Source organism: Colletotrichum tamarilloi, assembly GCF_030869305.1.
Source record: "Colletotrichum tamarilloi strain Tom-12 chromosome Unknown Scaffold_24.1, whole genome shotgun sequence".
Classification (NCBI taxonomy): Eukaryota; Fungi; Ascomycota; class Sordariomycetes; order Glomerellales; family Glomerellaceae; genus Colletotrichum; species Colletotrichum tamarilloi.
Genome location: NW_026849407.1, coordinates 215,800 through 237,511, shown reverse-complemented (window position 1 = coordinate 237,511; position 21,712 = coordinate 215,800). Strand labels below are relative to the sequence as shown.

Below are 21,712 nucleotides of genomic sequence, written 5' to 3'. Positions count from 1 at the left end.
TTGCATCTAGTTGTCTGCAGCGGGCCACCCATCTCAACAGTGCGACCCGCGGTAGTCTCCATCTCCACGTTCCTGACGGTGGGCCATCGCCATGATCCTCCTGCAAACGACCCTGGGGTTGAGTACCCCGCCGCCCGTTTGGCTGGGAAAGCCGGCGTACAGTCGCAACAGCATCGAGCGTGCAAAGCTACACTGAACGGTGGAGGCGTCCATCTGGGGTGCAGACAGAAATCCGGGGTCACGCCATCTGGAAATGGGGGCTGGACGCCGCCCTGCGAATTGGCGTGGCTTGGTTGGCGGGTAATACTTGATCTTACACGGTATTCGGACCGAAATCCCGGCATGACCACCCACACAGCCAATGAGCCAGCCTGGCGCCAACCCATTTCGAGATGGCTCTGCCGCCGACCCCCGGGAATAGAAAGAGAGAGAAAGAGGCGAGATGCTGTTACTTTTCATTGAGGGCAAGTCTGACGGAGTGGTCATTAGCGCACAGTGGCAGACTCACAGCAGTACTCAGTGGCAGCGCTGCGAGGTGGCTGGGATAACCGGCTCTGAGGCATACGGGTTTGGGAGGAACAAGACTTTACTTTGGGCGGCTCTAGATGAGCCAGCCATGGTACCTTTGGGAGGACGGACAGAACACTTCTCTGGCCCGGGGAGTTGGCTCCCAAAGAACAGGGCTGCCGAGATGTGGTGACATAGTAACTGTACAACATAGCACTGCCGATGAAGAAATACCCCATTTCCTGTCTGTACCTGGAGAAAGAAAGACAGCCCCAATTATCTGTGCATTTGTGGGCATGCGAATGTGACCATCTGGCCTTGCGTTACAGCTGCAGACGTTGAACTCAACCTCGACAGTACCCGACCGCGGCAACGTCCTGAATGCAGAAGGTCAATGTGTTTCGACCTAGATTGCGCGGGATCTTGCGATTCGCTCACTGGTGTACTGGGAGTCTGGGACGCGACCCCAACGACTCATCTATGCGGGGTAAGGTAAGGGCAGTCTGCCCCGCGGGGAACAAGGTGACTGAGGTGCATGGTCAAGGCAAGGTACGCGAAAGCGAAAGGGGCTTTCCGGTCACGCGGCTGTACTGTAGCTGTTTCCTCGTCCATGTCCGCGTGATGCTGCGTGCGGTTGATGTCCCGGTGAGGCATGTGAGGTCTATTCGCAGGGAATACATGATGGCTTAATTATGGGTTTGTGAGAAGTATATCTCTTTCTTGTCCCCAACGCCGTGTCTCGCTCAGCGTCACAAGGGGGGGGGGGGGGGGCTACCGACGGCCTACTATACGCCCCTGCTGATATGCCGCCGATGTACATACCGGATTGGCACCGCAGCGGCCGGATGGCACCGTGTACATGGGCCCCATCTTTTTAAGGAGTCCCGCATCTGCCGGCGCGGGGTGGGGCTATCGGGGCTGCATGGAACGGGATCACGGGGTGGGGTTTCCTGGCTGCGAGGGAAGGAGAAGACGGGATGGATCCACCAATCGATCTCGGGCTGGGTCCTGCCCAGGTTTCCAGAACGGTGATGCGAAGCAGCGAGCGTTGGAGTCTGTTGGTTTTTCTGCCCAGAAAGCCCAGCGCTAGGCTGTTTGGATTTTTTCTTTTCTGCCTCCTCTGGCGCGGGATGCGTTGCACGGCAGCGATGTCGGAGGATATCGAGGCACATGCGAGATTTGAAACCATGGAGCAGAGGATGCCGCCTACACGAGACTTGAGGCAGGCGGTCTGGTGTTTGGTAGGTCGTGGTGGTGTGGATTTATGGTCTAGGAAAGAATCGAGACGATTCGCCAGCCAAGGCCGAATCAATGAATCGATAGGATCGAAAGAGAGATGAGAAAAAGCAAAAAGCAAAACTAGTCGGTTAGTGGCCGATGTGTCGAGGCGGTCTGCAGACGCCAATGACTCGGGGGCCAGCACAGGGTGTAACGGTCCGGCTCGGCCCCACCTGCGCCAATCGGCCCCGTGGGTAGCTCCGATCTACACTTTTTCGCAGCCCGGCCGAAAAGAGTGGACCAGGCACACCCAATTTCAGCATGCCCTGCAGTGGGCGCGAAGACGATGGAGATTTTTCATGATTAGGGTACAGGAGGTCTGTAGACCCTCATGAAGCAAATTACGCATGAATAGCCAATGTTAACTGCAGTGCATGGCCCCCCTTTCACGATATGAGACTGTCGGCCAAATCACAGCGTCCGTGTGCTGGGCCGGCACCGCTCCCGCGGGCTGGGATCCCTGTGGAACGGCTGGCGGTCACGGGTGGAATGCGAGGGCTGAGGCACGTGCGCTTCAGGTCTGGGTACTGCGGTGAGCGCGCTTGAGGTGCGAGGTGCAGCACTGCAGCGCAGTTAGCGAGCTTAGGTAAGGCAGCTGAGGTGAGACTGGGAGGTGAGAGGAAACGGTGGCGGGCAGTCCCCTGCAGGGACGCTGAGTACAGGGGCTCAGCACCGCGCTGCACCACCCGCTAGCCCCCCGCCAGTACACCCACACGCATTTCGTTAGGCTGGTTAGGTTCGCCTCATGGTTAGGTTTGGGCTGTCAAAGAGGCAGCCGCTCCCGCGCTGTAGGCGCACATCGGACTGGCCGCTAGCTGGGACGACTGTAAGACGCTTGTACGGACACGCGCGAGAGGGTTTTTTGGTGTCCGGGTGGTGGTGGTGGTGCAGGGACTCTCGTGGTTTGTGGTGGGAGGCTGGAACGCGACGAACGAGCGGACCGGTCCATTTGAACACGAGGGCGGGTCAAACTGGACACTGCAAATTGAACACTTCATGTCTGTTTCTGGATCTAAGGGGGGCCAGAGTCAGACAGAGAAGACAGAAGAGGGTATGGGGCAGCACGAGGCGGGCAGAGGCAGAGACAATTGGATCTCGTTGTAGACGTGGGATTGGATGTGAATGAGTGAACCTAACAACCGTCCAGAAACCAAGAGATGGAGGAGGCGGAAAGGTGAAGCTCCCCGCCGCCCGCAATAGGGGCCAATCGGTTGCGCTGTGCCTCGGTGGCGCCCTGTTCCTCCCAGTGGCAGCTCTTTCCAGGTCGGGGCAATCCAAGCCAATGACTCCTGAGACCTGAGTCGGCTGTCACAAACGTCCAACCTCACCCTTCTCATTCTCTCTCTCTCTCTTTACTTCGTACCGTCTCTTGTTCTCCCTCTCCCTCACCTCACTTGGACCTTGCTCCAAAGTCAAAGCTGCCAGCCCTCTCCTCTCGCACATGGGCCGATCCAAATAAGCTGATCCTTCGAACCGTGATCCATCGAAACGTCGATATCCACTGTCTCCCCCGTCCGACCAAACAGCTTCCGCTGCTGCCCGATTGATACCTCACCGAGGGGCATCAAAGACGAGAGACACGAGGCAAACCAGTCGCGGCTCGCCTTCGTCAGTTGCAGGACACATTCACGAGAAGAAGAAAAAAGGAACAGAGAAAAAAAAGCAGGGCGCGCAATATCACCGCATGTGCATGTCCGATATGCAACCCGACATCCAAACCCAATCACCGCTCCACGGCATGCATTGAAATCACCCACTCACGAGCAACCAGCTGTCAGGGTGCACGCAGTACGCAGCACACACAGCACATCCTTTCTCGACACTAAGCCTACCTTGTAGATCCAAGGCCGTGAGACCCTCACCACACGTCCACCCCCCCCTCGACTCCCGACTCCCGCTACCGCTACCGCTCCCGCTCCCCTTTTTTCCTCCACCACCCTCAAAACTCGTCGCACTCCCGGATGAGGCTGGCCCCAGCCCAATGGCCTATCGAGATGGCGCAGAGTTGCACAGGAGAACGAGCCGTCGGCGGCATCCCCCCAGCCCGCCGCAAATGGCCGACTATGATTGGCACCCGATCCCTCACCCTCACATGAGCCCTCACCCCAGCGTCGCTGCTGTTGAGTCCGCCTACGACCCGATGCCCTACCGGAGGCCCAGAGACTTTATACAAGGGCCCGACAGCACGAGCTCACCCTCGCCCTTGGGAGCACCACCGAGAAGAATTGTGAAGCTCAGCAGTGCGCCTCCCACTCCAGGAGCCACGATGCCCAGAACCCCAAAAGCCGGTGCTCCGTATAGAAGGGGAAGGGTCCCAGTGGACAATGGCTATAAGACGTACGACGAGGAAGAGGAGGAGGAGGAGGACAGCGAGGAAGAGTCAGATGACAGTGAGGAGGAGGAAGAGTCCCCCCTGGCTAGACGGCGGCAGCAGCAGTCTTCCATTCGACACCGTAGCCGCAGCACCGCCCACCACTCGAGGACGCGGCCGCCGGTCTACGAGTCGAGACGGTCGTCGAGGTATTCGCGGTCTGAATCCGAGTCGGAGTCGGATGAGGACTCGGAAACGAGTGACTCATCCGAGGAAGAGAAGCGAGAGACACGGCGAGAAAGGGAAAGGCGGGAGCGGGAGAGGTACCAAAAGGCAGCACGGCATGCTCAGACCGTTGTCGAGCGGCGGACGCCTCCATCAGCCGATAACACAACCAAGCGCCGTAGAAAGATCAAGAAGATCATCTACATGGAGGAGGACGGCTCCACGGAGCCCACGCCACGGCAGTCCCTGGGCGACCTCAGCCGCTCGTCTTCACGGCACCGCTCTCACCCGTCTTCGTCGCGTCCGGCATCCGAGAGACACTATCCCAGACAGCATTCGTATAGTCCCGTGAGGAGATCGAGCCGTCATCATTCGTCGGCCAAGACGTACGAGATCTCTCAACCTCCCAGCGCCACCAAGAGGTTGGCGTACGAGATTCTTCCAGATAGGAGTCGTCTTGACGTGATTCCCAGTAGGCATTCCAGGAGACACCAGTCTCAGGTTGTGTACCCAGAGACGCGGTCGATCCGCCGCTCCAACACCGTATCAGGGGCATCGCATGTCACGTCGCACACGCGAAGCACGACTTCGTCAAGTAGGCCGGCGTCTACTTTGGTGGGAAACGTCCTCACAGGGAGCACCGTCTCCCGCTCGTCAGAGAAGCCAGGAGCCAGGTATGTTTGTCTACGGGTGCACGTCTGCACCAGCTAACATCGTCCAGAGTCGAGTGCCTCATATGTATGGAGGAGTTCCAGCCGAGTAGAATCGCAAAACTCAAGTGCGGCCACCGACAGTGTGACGCGTGCCTCAAGAGACACTTTAAACTCTCCATCACAGATCCGCAGCAGATGCCTCCAAAGTGCTGTGTCGCAAACATACCCTTGAAACACGTGGACCACCTGTTCACGCCCGAGTTCAAGCAGAAGTGGAATAGAAAGTTTTCAGAGTTCACGGCGGCCAACCGCATCTACTGCCCTTCGAGAAAGTGCGGCGCGTGGATAAAACCCGAACACTTCCGCAACGAAGGGGGCGGTCGCCAGTCCACAAAGTGTGGCCAGTGCAAGACCAAAGTGTGCTGCTCTTGCAACGGCAAATGGCACTCATCGAGGGAGTGTCCCAGCGATGAAGAGACGACGAGATTCCTAGACCACGCCAAAGACGAGGGATGGAAGATGTGCTACAAGTGCAGTCACATGGTTGAGCTCAAGGAGGGCTGCAACCACATGACATGGTCAGTGTTCTTTGGCATTTGGTCTGGATCTCCTGCTGACGCGTGGTAGTATTTGCGGAGCACAATTTTGTATGGTGTGCGGCACCAAATGGAAGAGCTGTGATTGTCCTTGGTTCAATTACGAGACGGTCGAGGCGGAGCGGCTTAACGAGATGCATCGGCCGTTGGCGATGGGCCGAATGGAGCAGCCGGACCCGGGCACCGAGACCCCGAGAAGCGCGAGAAGTATCCGATCAGCCGGCGTGGGTCACACGACGCCTCGTTCGCGTTCCCAAGAGTACGACAACCGACTGATGCGGAGGTTCCAAGAGAACCGCGACGAGGACCTCGCGAGGACGATGCAGACGTACGAGCTCGATGAGGCGTATGACCGAGGGTACGGGGACCTCGTTGGCATCGGCAACACGGCGGGCCACTTTATAAATGAGGACTATCGCAGAGACACCGACGTATTCGCATCCGCACCTATACCGCCTGCGCCAACGCCACCGACGGCGTTTGAGCGACCGCCGCCGACCGATTACATGTCGGGTGTCAACCGGGCGAGAGGCCTCCCCCAGGATCCTCTGGGGCAACGACTGGCTGAGCGGTTCTCCGAGTCGCGTTCGAGTCCAGGTGGCCCCCGGCCGGGTATGATGGCGCCGCCGCCACTGCCACCGCTCGCGGCCATGACGGCGCCCATCATGGGTCCTCCCCCTCCCATGATGGGACCGATGGCCATGGGCCCGCCGCCGCCGATGCCACCCCCGATGCCGATGCTGCGACGGCACACAATGGAAGAGGAATTATACAACAGCGTCAGATCGATGCGGCCGTCCGAGCGAATGACGCCGGGGCGGATGATACACGACTACGAGATGGAGGCGGCGGCGCACGCGCATACGCCCCGGAGCCGGAGACGAATGCGAGAGGAGCCCAAGTCGTCGACGCTCGCCGGGCTCACGGGCATTGGCCGCGGCGTGAACCGGGTGCATGAATGGCGAAACTATGTGTGGCCTGGCCAGCCCGAGGGTGAACACACGGCCGTAGCGTGATGCTTTACGACAGAGAAGGGGAGTCATCCTACGAACAGAAAAAAAAAAACAGCGAAACACAGCACACAACACGACTTATGATTTTGCGAATTTTCCGGCCACGTTTTCTGTTCCACATTGCGCGCGTTTACGGGTTGCGGGTAGGCTGTCTGCTATTTCCATATGGTGATGGGGTGGGTGGGTTATTACTTTTGCATGTAATACTAAAGGCGTGATATATCCTCAGATGGAACCTGGTATTTAGGGGCGGGCGTGGTTTTCTCGGGGAATTATAGGTACAGCACGCAAGGTAGTGGTGAAGTTTTACCGAAGCATAACACACAAGAAGTTTTTGTTGCCTTGCCTTGTGTGCTTGCCTCGCTCAGGTCAGCACAGCAAAGCAGAGCACAGCTGGCTCGGCTCGTTTCTCATGTGAACTACGCTGCCTCGGTCGGTTCGCCGTGAGTCTGTAGGTTGTGAGCTTTGTGTTTGCTCGGATCCCGACCGTCTGATGTCGTGGGTCAGGCGAGACGTGGAGGATGCCTATTTTGGAGTATGGGCGGCCACGTTTATTTTACGAGCAATTTCTGTATACTTTTTTTTTTTGGATTTTGCCGGGGAGATTGGTTTTGTTTATGTTGATTTTGCTGTTTTGATGAGTTGTTGATGTCTTTGTTGGCATTTGATGGAGTTTGTGGGGTGTGTGTGGTACTCTATGTGAGAGTGTATCGAATCCAAGCTTTGACTGTGTAGTTGTGTACGGACCTGGGTCCGGGGTTGCGACCGGGTTCGCACCGTTGGACCTTGGACGTGGGAAACTGAGGCGTTTGGCTGGCTGACTCGTTTGGTATGGTTCATGTTGATGTTCCCCGTTGCGCGTTGCCCGTTCCCCGCTGGCTGGCTCGTGACGTGGACGGTTGGATGTGGATATGTGAGGTTTTTTGCATTGACGGGCTTATTTCGCACTATCTCAAGGTGGTACTTGCCTGGGTTTTTTGTGAGTGCTTGGCCACATCACATGTATTCCCGATCTCACTGAGTAGGAGTGGGAGTGGGAGTGAGATGGGATGAGATGAGATTTGTTGTAACCTATCGTTGCATTCAGCCGACGTGCTCGCATAGGTGAGCGCACGTCCGCGATGGAAAGTATGATGAGTTGGCAAGGTGAAGTGAAGTGAGTGGTACGATACGTCGGATTTCCTCGTGCGTTTGATCTCAGCCGTAGACAGTACTCTGTAGATCTGTCAAGCCTGAGGTTCAGTGGTTGAGTGCAGAACAGAGTTTGGAGCAGCGTTGGAAGATGGATGAGACCCCCCACCAATGGACATCTCGATTCGATGTTCCATCGATGGGAGTCTGGCGTGGTTCACCCCGGTAAGGAACGGCCTCCCATGTGAATCTCATGGCTCCAACTAGGTGCCGTGAGACTGATATGTATGTAGTGCAAGGTCCCAGACGGTGGGGTTTTAGGCTGGGCTGATCTTTTTGTGCTTGCGGCCTTGGCGGGGGGTTTGGACTGGTGACAATCTGTGTCGAGAGAGGTATGGCATTTTCAACTTTTGCTTGTCATGAGTCGGGCATGATTTGAGAGTGAGTGAAACTTTACACATAAGCCCGTCTACTAATGTATCCCTCTCACACATAAACCCGTCTACTCATGTGTGCATCATCCTTCTCACAGATCCTCCCAGATCGGATCGTGGAAAAGCGTGTTCGATGACCTGGATCTCATCGAGGCTCTGCGAGGAGGGACCCTGCTGCGTGATAAGGCGACGAGAGTGTACAGCACCGTGTCACTGTGAGTCCTCGTGAGGTGGATTCGTGGATTTCGGAGCGTTGTAATTTGAGGCGGGCATGGCGGGGTTGTAGACGAGGTATCTCTTGTATGGCTGTAGTGCGAAAAAGTACTTGAAAGCTTAGCACTCGCTAGTTGTTCATAGACTGACGGGGAGGATGAAGAACTGGGACGGGAGGAGGGGACCCAGGGCTGCCGAAAAGGCTTCGCCCTTCGCCCAATGACGTTGACGTCGTCTGTGCGTACTGTACGCTCTTTAGCGGGCACCCAAACCGAAGCACCCACGCACCGGTGGCACCCAAGCCTCCCCCTCCACCCCTGTCCCTGGTCTGCCGGATCCCTCGTGCTCTCTTTTTTGCCCATCGGCGCCATCGCTCTCGGGCTGCTCGCTGCATCTTGCTGGCCGCTCTCGTCGGGGAATTCGACATTCCACCTTATGCAAAGCTTCGCCCTGCCTTTACTTTGAGCGTTCAACCTGGAACCCGACATAACGTACCTTACCTCGTGCCGGCTGTACTATCCGGGGGGCACAGGGCCATCCAACCCCACCTCCGTCTTTCTCCCCCATCGTCTTTCTCCTTTCCCCATCTTACCTACACTCACCTACAAAGTCTACAAAGTATCCAAAGTACACCCTCCAATACCTTGCCTACGACCGCACGTATTTGTACTTTGTCACTCCGAATCCTCCTACCTCGGGTTACACCTCACATGCCCTCTCGAGTTTTCCTCAACAATCGCCTCCGAATGCAAGACGATTTACGCGATTCCGGCTTCAGCACGTATTAAAACATCCCGAGCTCCAACCGTGCGATCCTCAGCTTCTTCACCCTTAACTTCTCGTCGAAACTCCTCCCTACCCCCCGATTCGAATCACCCAGAGATGACGGCGTCGACAACGTACCGAAAGTAGACAATCTCCCCCCCACCCCCGGCAGCACAATGCTCCTCGTATACCAGGTCGGGAGCGTCAAGATCGGAGAGGTCGTCCGCTACACCGTCACCTACACGCCTTCCCAGGACCGAATCCTGCCCTCGCCCGAGCGCCTCTACCTGCGCGTCCGCAACACCTCGGCCATTGCCCTGCGCGCCGCCTTCGTCCATGGTCCCTACACGCTGGGCGCCGCCGCCTATCCGTCCAACTTCGACCCCAACGTCAAATTTGCGAACCCGCGCCGCTATGGCGTGCCCGAATTCGAACCCATGCTCAAGGCCGGCGGCTCGTGGGAGTGCGAGCTGGTCGTGCCGGAACACATAAGGCAGAGCGCGGGTACCGGAGGTGGCGCACATTTCGGCGGCGGCGGCGGGGCATCCGGGGCACCCGGTGAAACCGAGACCGAGTGCGCCTCGTGGATCGTCGAGGTATCGTCGCAGGTCATCTTCTCCACCTCGGCCGCCGTCGGGTACGAGGTGACCATTGCGAGGGATGCCAAGTCGCTCAACCTCAGCTCGTCGCTGCCCGTCATCGGCGGCCAGGCGCAGGTCCCACAGCCCGGCAAGGTCGCCGATCACCAGCAGAGCATGGGCGCCAAGGACGGCCATCATCCGGCGCAGCCGAAGGGCGTCTTCTCCAAGGCGATACGGCTCAAGGTCGAGGACACGGCCGCGTTGTGGAACACCCCGAGGCTTCCGGGCTGGGACGACCTCAACATTGACCGCCTCAAGAGCCGCGCGAAAAAGGACCAGCCCGTGGAGAGCGTGGTCACCCAGGATAGGCAGACGGACGAAAAGCCCGAAATCAAGCAGAAAAAGGTGCACCTGGTCGTCCTTACCCATGGCCTGCACAGCAACCTGGGCGCGGATATGCTATACCTAAAAGAGAGCATCGACCAGACGGTAGCACAAGCAAAGATTGATGCCAAGGCCCGGCGTGCCAAGGAGCGCGCCGACAAGACGGACAAGGGAGAAGACAAGACCCAAGACGATAGCCCTGCAGAAGACGACGGGGACGATGAAGAGGTTATTGTGCGTGGCTTCTCGGGCAACGCCACAAAGACTGAAAGGGGTATCAAGTACCTGGGTAAGAGACTGGCTAGGTACATCCTGTCCATGTCGTACCCCGACCAGCCGTTCTTGCCCTCAAAGAAGGGACACGCAGAGTCCGCTGTCTCTGCCGTCTTCAACAAGCCGGATTCAGACAGCAGCAAGGCGGCCCACAAGCACAGCACGATACACGAAAAGGAGTCGGACGAGAAGCGTCCGTTCAAGATTACCAGCATCAGTTTCATTGGACATTCCCTTGGGGGCTTGATTCAGACATACGCCGTTGCATACATACAAAAACACTCGCCCGAATTCTTCACCATTATCAAACCAATCAACTTTGTTGCCCTCGCCACGCCCTTTCTCGGCCTCAGCAACGAGAACCCTCTCTACGTCAAATTCGCCCTGGACTTTGGCCTGGTCGGCAGGACGGGTCAGGATCTCGGTCTCACATGGCGAGCGCCCACCATTGCGAGGAGCGGGTGGGGAGCCATTGTCAGCAACCTGGGCGAGAGCGCACACAAGAGGGTCATGGGCGAGGTGCAGCCCGAGTCGAAGCCTCTGCTGCGGATTCTTCCGACGGGCCCAGCGCATACCGCGCTCAAGAAGTTCCGCAACCGTACGGTCTACTCCAACGTTGTCAACGACGGCATCGTGCCGCTGAGGACGAGTTGCCTCTTGTTCCTGGACTGGCAAGGACTGGGACGCGTGGAAAAGGCACGGCGGGAGGCAGGCTTGGTTGAGACGTTGGTTGGGGCCGGCTGGGCCGAACTGACGGGCGGCAGTCTGGCACCGACACCGAGGAGATCTAGCGCATTTCTGCCACCAGACGAGGGAGAGGTATCAGACGATCACTCTGGGAATATCACGCCTACAGCACCGACAGATGCGGTTGAAGTACCGCAGCCACCACAAAATGCCATGGTCGAAGATGACCGGGCGAGTCTGCGGTCGGTGCCCACGCCGTTCAATGAGAGCGGCCCTGAGGATGCCAAGGATACAAGTAGCGGCCCGTTTGCCGGCTTCTTCTCCCTGTTCAAAGGCAGCGAGCAGACGCAGGCCAAGACGCAATCAAAGACGCCCAGCTTGTCCAACAAGCAAAACAAGATTTACAGGCGCAGTCAGACGATCAACTTTGACGAGATCCCGCAGACATCGGGCACAAAGGTCACGGCAGGCCACGAGCTGGAGCGGGATCAACAACACGTCGCGCCGCCGAGGACGAGCTTCTTCGAATCTGCGCACGACCTGATCAATCCCAAGATCCCGACGACGGAGTACATCATTGATCCCTCCAAGCGGCCCAGAGCAATCTTCCACGACCGCGTGTACCACCCGAGCGATATACCGCCTCCCCCGCTGAAGAAGAAGCCTACCGGCTCGTTGGCGTCTCGGAGAAGCACGTTCCGAAGGGCTGCCTCAACGGGGTCTGGCGGCTCGAGGACCAGCACGGACTCGTCGCCGCACCCGTCGCAGCGCTTCTCGCACGAGGGCACGATGGATTCGACACGAGACTACGACGACACGATCAACACGAACCCCGACAAGGGTCCCGACGAAGAGATTGACGGGTCGCAGATGCGGGTCGAAGAGAAGATTGCCCGGGCCTATCACCGCGGTCTGGCGTGGCGCAAGGTGCTGGTGAAGCTGGAACCCGACGCGCACAACAACATTATCGTGCGTAGGATGTTTGCCAACGCCTACGGCTGGCCTGTCGTGAAGCACTTGGTCGACGCACACTTTAGCGATTCCGCTACAGCGAGAACGCGCGACGAGGACGAGGGGTCCGGCGAGCTTGCGCTGGACATGGGCCAGGCGCCGAATAAGTACGGGGACGAAGTCAGGGATAGCGGCGCCGGGTCGACGGGCGGCGATGGATCTGACGAACGGCCGATTGCGGGCATGTTGTCTCCCAATTCGCAGCGGGAAGCCGCAGACCGGGTGCCGGATATGCAGGCGCCGCCGAAACGACGTTCATCGTCGCGCAGCTCGTCGGCCAGCCCACCTAGGATCACGCGGGCGACGAGGCCGCAGCGGCCCGAGAGGGTTGACTCCATGACGTGGAGCGATCGGGACTGGGCGGACGACAGCGATGATAGTGAGACGACGGCGACGACGGCGAGCGTCAAGAGTCCTGTGGTGGCGGAATTCAAGGATAAGGAGGGAGGTAACCGGTCGTCGACGCCGCTTGGTGGGTGGAATTGGACGGAGAAGATTGTGGGGAGGGGAGGGTCGAGTCGCAAGGCGTCGCCCAAGCCGGAGACTCAGGCTGATGGTAAAGCCGTGAGTGACGCCAAGGGTGATGTCAAGGCTGTTGAGGGCGTCAAGACTGTCGAGGCTGTCGAGGCTGTCAAGCCTGATATGAAGGCCCCGATCAAGGCTGGCGACAAGGCCGGTGCCAAGGCTGATGCTGAAGCTGATGCCAAAGCCGACGTTACAAACGGTGCCGTCAAGAGCGACGATGTCAAGAGCATTGACAGCGGCGTCGACTAATGACGGGTGGTGAGGGCCGGCGTGCACATGAGAAATACCTACATTACATACATGCTTTTAATCGATGAGATCACGTTTTGATGACTTATTTGACCATGAGATATTCGATGAAGTGACAGTTATCATGAGAGTGATGAGTGTAGTATCAACCGTCGGGCAACACTGAGATGTCGTTGCAACTCAGTAGTAGGGTACATAGCTACACACTTCAAGGCCACTGGGAGGTATGTACCTGACTATCAGCAGATAGGAGCCGGGACCCCTGCAACATCCCGCTTGCGTCATCGGAGAGTGGAAACTCACTTATAGATATCTTCTCACTTACAAACTCGGTCTCAAAATCCCGAGTTACGACGGATTGAACACATCTGTTGATCATGTCAATGAGACCGCCGTCTCTGAGACTCCTCAATGGAGTCGCACGGATGTCTCGTCGGGGCTTCTCAACCTCCCCCGCGAGGGACGTCGATTTCACCCACGTAGTGAGTTTCCCGGACCCTTCAGTTTCCCGATATCAAACATCATCAATATCATACTCACAACCCCACAACACCGAATCTCAAACAACGACTGTACTAACACGCCCAGGTCATCGGCGGCGGCGCAGTAGGCCTCGCAACGTCCCACCGCCTCGCAACCCGCCCGGACACCACAACCCTCCTACTGGAACGCCACACCGCCGTCGGCACCGAAACGTCCTCCCGCAACAGCGAGGTCATCCACGCGGGGATATACTACCCGCCAAACACCCTCAAAACAGCCCTCTGCGTCCGCGGCAAGCACCTCTTGTATGATTTCTGCGCAAAGCATCACGTGGGCCACGCCAACACGGGGAAATGGATCGTCGCGCAGAACGACGTCCAGCGGGAGGCGCTGCAGCGCGTGCACGATTTCTGTACGAACGAGATTGGCGTGCCTGTGCGGTGGGTGGGCGAGGAGGAGGCGAGGAGGGAGGAGCCCGAGGTACGGGCGCTCGCTGGCGTGCTGGAGAGTCCTACGACGGGGATCGTCGATTCGCATGGCTTGATGGTTGCTTTGAACGGGTTGTTCGAGGACGCGGGGGGTGTCGTCGCCTTGAATTCTCACGTCGTGGGCGTGCGTCCCCTAGGACAAAAAGGAAGCCAGGGGTGGGAGGTCAGCGTGCGCGATCCGTCGACGGGGGAGACGAGCGCCGTCACGGCGGAGGTGCTCGTCAACGCTGCCGGGTTAGGCGCCGTGGACGTGCACAACATGGTCGTTCCCCCGTCCCAACTCAGGGAAATGTTCTACGCAAAGGGAAACTACTTCTCCTACTCTGGCGGCAGCAAACCCGCCCCCAAAGTCAAGAGACTCATCTACCCGGCCCCCGAACCCGGCGCCGGCGGACTGGGAACGCACCTGACGCTCGACCTCGCGGGCCGGGTGCGCTTCGGGCCGGACGTGGAGTGGGTCGATTCGCCCGACGACCTGGCCGTCAACTCCGCGCGGCTGCCCGAGGCCGTGGAGGCGATTAAAAAGTACTTGCCCGGTCTCGATGCCGGTGCCCTGGTGCCGGATTACGCGGGGATTCGGCCCAAGCTGGGGCGGAAGCAGGCCGTTGCCGACGGCAGCGGGTTCCACGACTTTATCGTCCGCAAGGAGGACGGGTACGAGGGGTGGGTGAACCTGCTGGGCATCGAGAGTCCCGGCCTGACGAGCTGCTTGGCGATTGCGGAGCGGGTGGATGAGATTGTGTACGGGTAATGGCACGATAGCATGGTACTGTGGACGAAGTGGGCAAAGTGTGATAGGACTGTTCATTCTGTGTCTCCGACGCAGATCCAAATCGGAACGCTACAATATCCTATGCTCTGCCATGTACTACACGGAAAAAATGGACCAGAGCGCATCAGACAAGGTCCAACCACATGTTACAGTAAACACCGAAATGACGCTGCAGACTTTTCATAGAGAATGCGTGTGTAGATGTCGTCCCTCCCCAAATCATAAATCATGCAAAACTCCGCGACGCCGTTACCCCCAGGGCAGCTGTGTCATTTTCGGCTGTACAGTCAACTCCGTCATTCCAAACGCCAAAGTTTATCTCACGCGCTACCGTAACGTCAAGCTGGGCTGGAACTTGCGGCCTTGAACGTCGACGTGGAACTCGTAGATGCCGTTTTCCGCACCAACGTACCTAGTCGGTCAGCTTCATTCAGTTTCACGCCAAAAGACCAACTCACAAGACTCTGCCATCCTCGCTCCACGAGATACCGGCCGTGTTGTCGGGCTCGGGGGGTGCTTCGTGGACGCCGCGCTCGGCCATTCGCTGCTCGGCCCGTCGGCGCAGGAATTGATTGCGCTCTACTTGCCGCAGAAGGTCGTGGTCGCGCTCCATCTCACGCATGTTGACACTGTTGAGGAGCGGCAGGATTTCCCTGTTGCGGTCCTGAACGGCTTGCCGGAGATCCTGGATGTTGCTCTCAAACGACATGGTGTAGAGCGCTTCCAGGTCTGCCCAGCCACTGCCCGCCGGTGTCAGGCTGCGCAGACCGCTTGATCCGCCACGTTGTGTTGTCGCCAACGCTTCACTCGGGTGTGTGCTCGCCGGACGCCGCGGTGGGTGAGGAGCCGCCAGACCGAGATCTCGGTCAGAGCTGGACTGCAAGTCCATTGTGCCGTCCCGGCCCGAGTTGGACTGCAGAATGAGACGCTGGGCCGTACGTATGCGTTCCTGCGCCCGCTCTCTCGAATCGCGAATGTTGCCGAGGAGGTCGCCAATGGCCCTGGACACGTTTTGATTCGAGTCATTACTGGGCTCGCCCGCCTCATGATCTAGCGCCCGGCGCGCCGCGATTCTCTGTGCCCTTTGCGCTTGGATATCCCACTGCGCATTCAGCCGTGGGCGTGCCATTGTTTCGGGGTCGATACGGGCACCTCCTCCACCCATGGGAGGCATGCCGCCAAAGAACTGTGGCGATGATTGCTGAGACGTCTGCTCGGCCATGCGCGCCGCGATCCGATCCCTCTGCTCCCTCCGTCGGCGGTCCTCCTGCAGAGCCTCAAGCACCCGCGTCTCGTCGGGTGTGAGTGCTAGGTGCTGGCGCCCTGGACCGTCCAGTCGCCGCCGCCGGCTTTCGCTGGCCTCTGGCAGGATGGACGACAGAGTATCGTTCGGTTCGCCGCGACCCTCCAGTAGCCGCGGGTCAATCGTAGCACGATCCAGGACGGGGATTTGGTCGTACTCGTCGGTGGCGCTGATGTCCAGAATTTGACGCTGCACAAACCCGCTCCTTAGATCCGCGATACCAACGTGGCCGCGGTCTTCGGTCCAAGCCAGGAGGTCATACGGCCCGGGACAAAAAGCCATGTCGCGGACTGCGCCCGACCCGGCCATCGGCCGTGACGACGTGAAGGATGTCAGCAGCGGATCGGCAACGTCCGGATCAGTCAGGCTCGCAACGTCAAACACCGAAATGGTGCCATATTGTGTTCCGACAGCGAGATATGCCCCCGTGTTGGAAAAACACGCCGCAAAACTTCCTCTGCTGTCGGAGCTGTCGTCGCGACGCTGGCTCTTGAGCAGAATCTTGCCACACAGCTCCCAGCGGTACTCCACCTTGTCGTCGTTCCTAAATGGGCCGTTTTCGTCGATTGGTGCCTCTGTACGATGGTGAATGTACAAGTAAGGGTCGTCGAGGATTGCGCACAAGAGGCGGCCGTCGGGCGAGATGATGGCTCGATTGACGTAGTCGGGATACGTCACTATATCCAGAGGCTCGACCTTATCCTGGTTATCAAAGTCGCGCAAGCCGACCAGAACGACCGTCTTATCATTGTTTGCCAGGACGGCGGCGGACTCTGTGTATGCTCCGTGATGCATGGGGCCGGCTGCTGGTGGAAACCACATGGTTATGCAGTTGACGCGGTCGCGCGCGAGTTTTTGGCTCTTGGCAATGACGCTCTTGTCCAGCCTGCTGCTCATATTCAGCCGCCGCGATTGGCTGAGGAGCCCAAAGACGGTATCTTGCGGTCGAGGGGATTCGGAGTCGGTGCCCATGCCGAGGGGTAACCTTGCGTCGGGTTCCAAGTTGAGTTGCAAATGGAGATTATTATCGTCATCGCTAGTGCTGTCCATCTGGATCGCCGTGAACTCGCCCGTCTCTCCTCCGCAACACACCCAGCCGTTCTCAGCGACTAGGCATCGCGGCGAAAAGGAGAGAAACTTAACCGTCTCGCACTCCTTGGTCGTCGTGTTGAGCCGCTGGACATGGTTGCTGCCAGCGCCTCCGGGGAAGTAGACGAGGTTTCGTTTCTCGGCGCTGATGAGCGATCGTAGTTGCCAGTGTCTGCAGATGGTTAGTACTTGAGGTAAGGCATGCGGTGCGCGTGGTAGTGGACGAAGACGCACTGAGATCGGACAGGGATACGGTAGTGTTTCCGCGGCTTCTTGGAAATCAAGTCGTTTGTCGGATAGTATCTGCGACAGTCAGTTTGGCATGGTCGAAACAATTGTATTGGGGTTCATACGACACGCCATCTTTCACAGCCATGATGGCTTATGCAGTGGCCAGAGGGTTCGTCCGTCGGAAAGTAAACATATAGGTGCCGAGGCACGCGTATCGGAGCAGAGTCGCCAGTGCAATCAATCCCACCCGCGTGCTGAGCGATAGCAGTGACGACAGGCCGGTGAACACGCAGCGACCGATGAAGCCGTGGGATGATTCGGGGTGTCGGATGTTTGGGGACGATGCGATGTGAATTGCGCGAGACGAGAGGCAACCTCCCGCATGACGTCCGTGTATGGCAGGAGGGGCCTGTTCTACTTTTCGCCTTCGTCCTGGTTGGTTGGCGGCGCTCTGCCACAGAATACAGTGGTAAGCTACCACCTTGGGTACTTTAGAAGGGGCGACCAGGGAGTACCTCTGCAGCACGTACCCTAGGCCAGTGCCTCGGGACGGGAGCTTGGGCTGCTGCTTACCCAACGAGGCACACTGCTTACCTATCGGAGTCTTCCACCTCCCCTACCTAGGCACCTTAGGCAAGATACTAGGCAGGTACCTCATCAGCAAGTAGTCCGGGGTCTAGACAGGCGTCCAATCCAATTGTTGGTTAATTTTCTTAGCTAAAAGACGCCATTTTGACGGGGGTTTCTAGCGCTTTAATGGGCCATCTTGGTGCACCCAACTAATTAGTATCAAACCACCTCGATGCGACCGCAACCTATGGTAAGGTTGGCTTTGCTTCTCCATCAAAAGTCGGCAAATGACCGTACAGCCTCATCTACCAATCGTGAATTCCCATCTCAATTCGAACAGGAAATCTTGCCAGTTGTGGACCTCGTTGCGATCCGTGACCTGGACTCGTTCTTAGGTGGTACGTCCCAACAGGTCTCAGCCATCTTAGCCTCAGTCGGACTTGATTCGAGAGAAACGCAGAGACGGGAAAGGAAGCCAGATTCTCGAACACTACGGCTCTCGGATGGGTAGGCGTACACTTGCCAACGAGAACCGCAGTATTGTGTTACTTCAGCCTCAAATCATTGAGCAGCAGAGTTGACTGGTAGATGATCTGGCAAGGAGACTCAAGTTTCAATCTCTGAAATGAAAATCAGGGTCTTTGAGAGTTTTCTTGATCCAAATCGCTTATAACGAGCTACAGCATGCCCAAGACGTAATCTACCATGTTGTGGTTTCGGAATTCTCCAACCGGCGCCAAAGCACCACCGCCAATCAGTTTGGAGTTCTGCTGATTCTCTGGCTTGAGAATCCTCCAAATCATTGTGCGGTCAAAGTACCGAAAGCCACATCGGATAAAAGGGGGAGATATTACCCATACGAGCAGGACCCGAGGACTTTGACTGATACGTTGGATACACCCGAGAAGAGACAACAGGAAGCTGCGTTGCGCCAGGTCTTGATCCGACCTCGGGGTATCCAGACCCACCGCCGGGTCCACTTTTCGGGACCGGAAGCGCAGCCGTCGGGGCCTGCTGGATCGGGTGTACTTTCCGCGCTGCCGGTGGACCTCTCCAGCTTTTCTCTGCGCAGTTACTCAAGTGCAGAGCAGAAGTCGCACTCCCAAACAGTCTGGAACAGCTTGCCGGTTACACAATGGATTGCATTTCGTGTCTAAAAGAGTGCAATTGTGAGGGCCATGAGTTGGATGAACCGTCCAAAGACACTGGCATGCAAAACGGAGGCGCAAAAACTCTGCGTGCCAGGGGATGAATGAGCAACATCAACGCGTCAGTGCCTCGACGGCAAAGAGCTCAATCTCCAGGTCGAAAAATTTCCAGCCGAGCTCCCCCTAGCTCCGTCCCTGGCCGGTGACACGTCCACTAGCGCCACGTCCATTACCTGCAATGGCCGGGCGATCCCGTTGCTTCAGCGCGGTGGCTGCCATTCTTCCGTCACGTGCGACCACGCCCCCACTGCTGGGGGCCTGGAAAGCCCCAAATTTCTAGCAGTGGAGCGCCTGCAAGTCGGAATAACCGATGCCGGGGTCCCGACCTTGCGGGATTCGGTCGGCTTCTATGACCGGGGGCGCGCATCATTTTTCGGGTCAAAAAATTTCGATCTCTCCTTGCCATCATCATTTCCTCGCATCCTCATCCACCTCCTCCCTCCCCCCAATTCATCCACTGTGTACTCTATAATAACCGCTTTTCCATTCCTTTCCGCGCGCCATCTTCTTTTCCCTCCATCCCCTTTTGTTATACCCACACACAATCAGGCAAGATGATGTCTGCACGCTTCTCAAGAGCTGTAAGTTGTGATCCCAGTGACACCTGTCGCGATACATCAGAGTTTTTTGCTAACGCGCAATAGCTTCCCAGAGCTACCAGCTCCGTCGCCCGCTCGGCCGGCTTCGCTCGCCAGCCCTTTGCCTCAAAGTTCGCTCGCTACGAGTCAACATCATCTGATGGCAAGGTCACCGGCGCCGTGATCGGTATCGATCTCGGTACCACCAACTCTGCTGTCGCCATCATGGAGGGCAAGGTTCCCAAGATTATCGAGAACGCTGAGGGTGAGCAGTCCGTTGATCTATCGTCCACGCACCAATAAGCTAACAGTCATCAACAGGTGCGCGCACAACGCCTTCCGTGGTCGCCTTTGCTCAGGATGGTGAGCGTCTCGTCGGTGTCGCCGCCAAGCGCCAGGCCGTCGTCAACCCCGAGAACACCCTCTTCGCCACCAAGCGTCTCATCGGCCGCAAGTTCACCGACGCTGAGGTTCAGCGTGACATCAAGGAGGTTCCCTACAAGATCGTCCAGCACACCAACGGCGACGCCTGGGTGTCTGCTCGCGATCAGAAGTACTCTCCCTCGCAGATTGGTGGATTCGTCCTCAACAAGATGAAGGAGACCGCCGAGGCCTACCTCTCCAAGCCCGTCAAGAACGCCGTCGTCACCGTTCCTGCCTACTTCAACGACTCTCAGCGTCAGGCCACCAAGGATGCCGGTCAGATTGCCGGCCTCAACGTCCTCCGTGTCGTCAACGAGCCCACTGCCGCCGCCCTTGCCTACGGTCTTGAGAAGGAGGAGGACCGCGTTGTCGCCGTCTACGATCTTGGCGGTGGTACTTTCGATATCTCCGTCCTCGAGATCCAGAACGGCGTCTTCGAGGTCAAGTCTACCAACGGTGACACCCACTTGGGTGGTGAGGACTTTGATATCCACCTCGTCCGCCACCTCGTCCAGCAGTTTAAGAAGGACTCCAACATTGACTTGTCCAACGACCGCATGGCCATCCAGCGTATCCGTGAGGCCGCCGAGAAGGCCAAGATTGAGCTTTCCTCCTCCCTCCAGACCGACATCAACCTGCCCTTCATCACTGCCGACGCTTCCGGCCCCAAGCACATCAACCAGAAGCTCACTCGCGCTCAGCTCGAGAAGATGATGGACCCCCTCATCACCCGCACCATCGACCCCGTGCGCAAGGCCCTCAAGGATGCCAACCTCCAGGCCAAGGATATCCAGGAGGTCATCCTCGTTGGTGGTATGACTCGCATGCCCAAGGTTTCCGAGTCCGTCAAGAGCATCTTCGGCCGTGACCCGGCCAAGTCCGTCAACCCCGATGAGGCTGTCGCCATTGGTGCCGCCATCCAGGGTGCCGTTCTCTCCGGTGAGGTCAAGGACCTCCTTCTCCTCGACGTTACTCCCCTCTCCCTCGGTATTGAGACTCTTGGCGGTGTCTTCACCCGTCTCATCAACCGCAACACCACCATCCCCACCAAGAAGTCCCAGACCTTCTCCACCGCTGCCGACTTCCAGACCGCCGTCGAGATCAAGGTCTACCAGGGTGAGCGTGAGCTCGTCCGTGACAACAAGCTCCTCGGCAACTTCCAGCTGGTTGGCATCCCCCCTGCCCACCGTGGTGTTCCCCAGATCGAGGTCACCTTCGACATTGACGCCGACTCTATCGTCCACGTCGGTGCCAAGGACAAGTCCACCAACAAGGACCAGTCCATCACCATTGCCTCCGGCTCCGGTCTGTCCGACTCCGAGATTGAGCAGATGGTCAATGACTCTGAGAAGTACGCCGAGGCCGACAAGGAGCGCAAGGGTGCCATTGAGGCCGCCAACCGCGCCGACTCTGTCCTGAACGACACCGAGCGCGCTCTCAACGAGTACGCCGAGAAGCTCGACAAGACCGAGGCTGACGGCATCCGTGAGAAGATTGCCTCCCTCCGCGAGTTCGTCTCCAAGAGCTTGGCTGGCGAGGGCAACGCCACCGCCGCCGAGATCAAGGAGAAGACCGACGAGCTCCAGGTCGCCTCCCTCAACCTCTTTGACAAGATGCACAAGGCCCGCGCCGAGTCTGGCGAGCAACCCGCTCAGGACGCCAACGCCGAGAACAAGGACGAGAAGAAGCCTTAAATGTCTTCATTCGTCTCTTTGCATCTCGTTTTCACCT

The 21,712-nt window shown here is 58.0% G+C and overlaps 5 protein-coding genes across 5 annotated transcripts; 3 read left to right on the top strand and 2 right to left on the bottom strand.

Moving 5' to 3' along the window:
• Positions 1-3,565: 3,565 nt before the first annotated feature.
• On the top strand, positions 3,566-6,586 carry CTAM01_07629 (uncharacterized protein; the record flags this gene model as incomplete). Its single annotated transcript, XM_060523651.1, has 3 exons — positions 3,566-4,995; positions 5,043-5,552; positions 5,602-6,586. Coding segments are annotated over 3 exons (2,925 nt in total), but the record flags the coding sequence as incomplete, so codon positions are not given.
• Positions 6,587-8,240: 1,654 nt separating this feature from the next.
• Positions 8,241-8,849, bottom strand: CTAM01_07628 (uncharacterized protein; the record flags this gene model as incomplete). The annotated part of the gene is made up of 2 exons (XM_060523650.1): positions 8,241-8,454; positions 8,650-8,849. The coding sequence occupies 2 exons, from the start codon at positions 8,847-8,849 to the stop codon at positions 8,241-8,243; spliced, it is 414 nt and encodes a 137-aa protein (XP_060381704.1).
• A 453-nt stretch (positions 8,850-9,302) lies between these two features.
• On the top strand, positions 9,303-14,558 carry CTAM01_07627 (uncharacterized protein; the record flags this gene model as incomplete). The annotated part of the gene is made up of 2 exons (XM_060523649.1): positions 9,303-12,626; positions 13,425-14,558. The coding sequence occupies 2 exons, from the start codon at positions 9,303-9,305 to the stop codon at positions 14,556-14,558; spliced, it is 4,458 nt and encodes a 1,485-aa protein (XP_060381703.1).
• Positions 14,559-14,906: 348 nt separating this feature from the next.
• Positions 14,907-17,347, bottom strand: CTAM01_07626 (uncharacterized protein; the record flags this gene model as incomplete). Its single annotated transcript, XM_060523648.1, has 4 exons — positions 14,907-14,991; positions 15,038-17,143; positions 17,206-17,274; positions 17,325-17,347. The coding sequence occupies 4 exons, from the start codon at positions 17,345-17,347 to the stop codon at positions 14,907-14,909; spliced, it is 2,283 nt and encodes a 760-aa protein (XP_060381702.1).
• Positions 17,348-19,534: 2,187 nt separating this feature from the next.
• Positions 19,535-21,675, top strand: CTAM01_07625 (hsp70-like protein; the record flags this gene model as incomplete). The annotated part of the gene is made up of 3 exons (XM_060523647.1): positions 19,535-19,561; positions 19,625-19,823; positions 19,880-21,675. The coding sequence occupies 3 exons, from the start codon at positions 19,535-19,537 to the stop codon at positions 21,673-21,675; spliced, it is 2,022 nt and encodes a 673-aa protein (XP_060381701.1).
• Between the last annotated feature and the right edge of the window lie 37 nt (positions 21,676-21,712).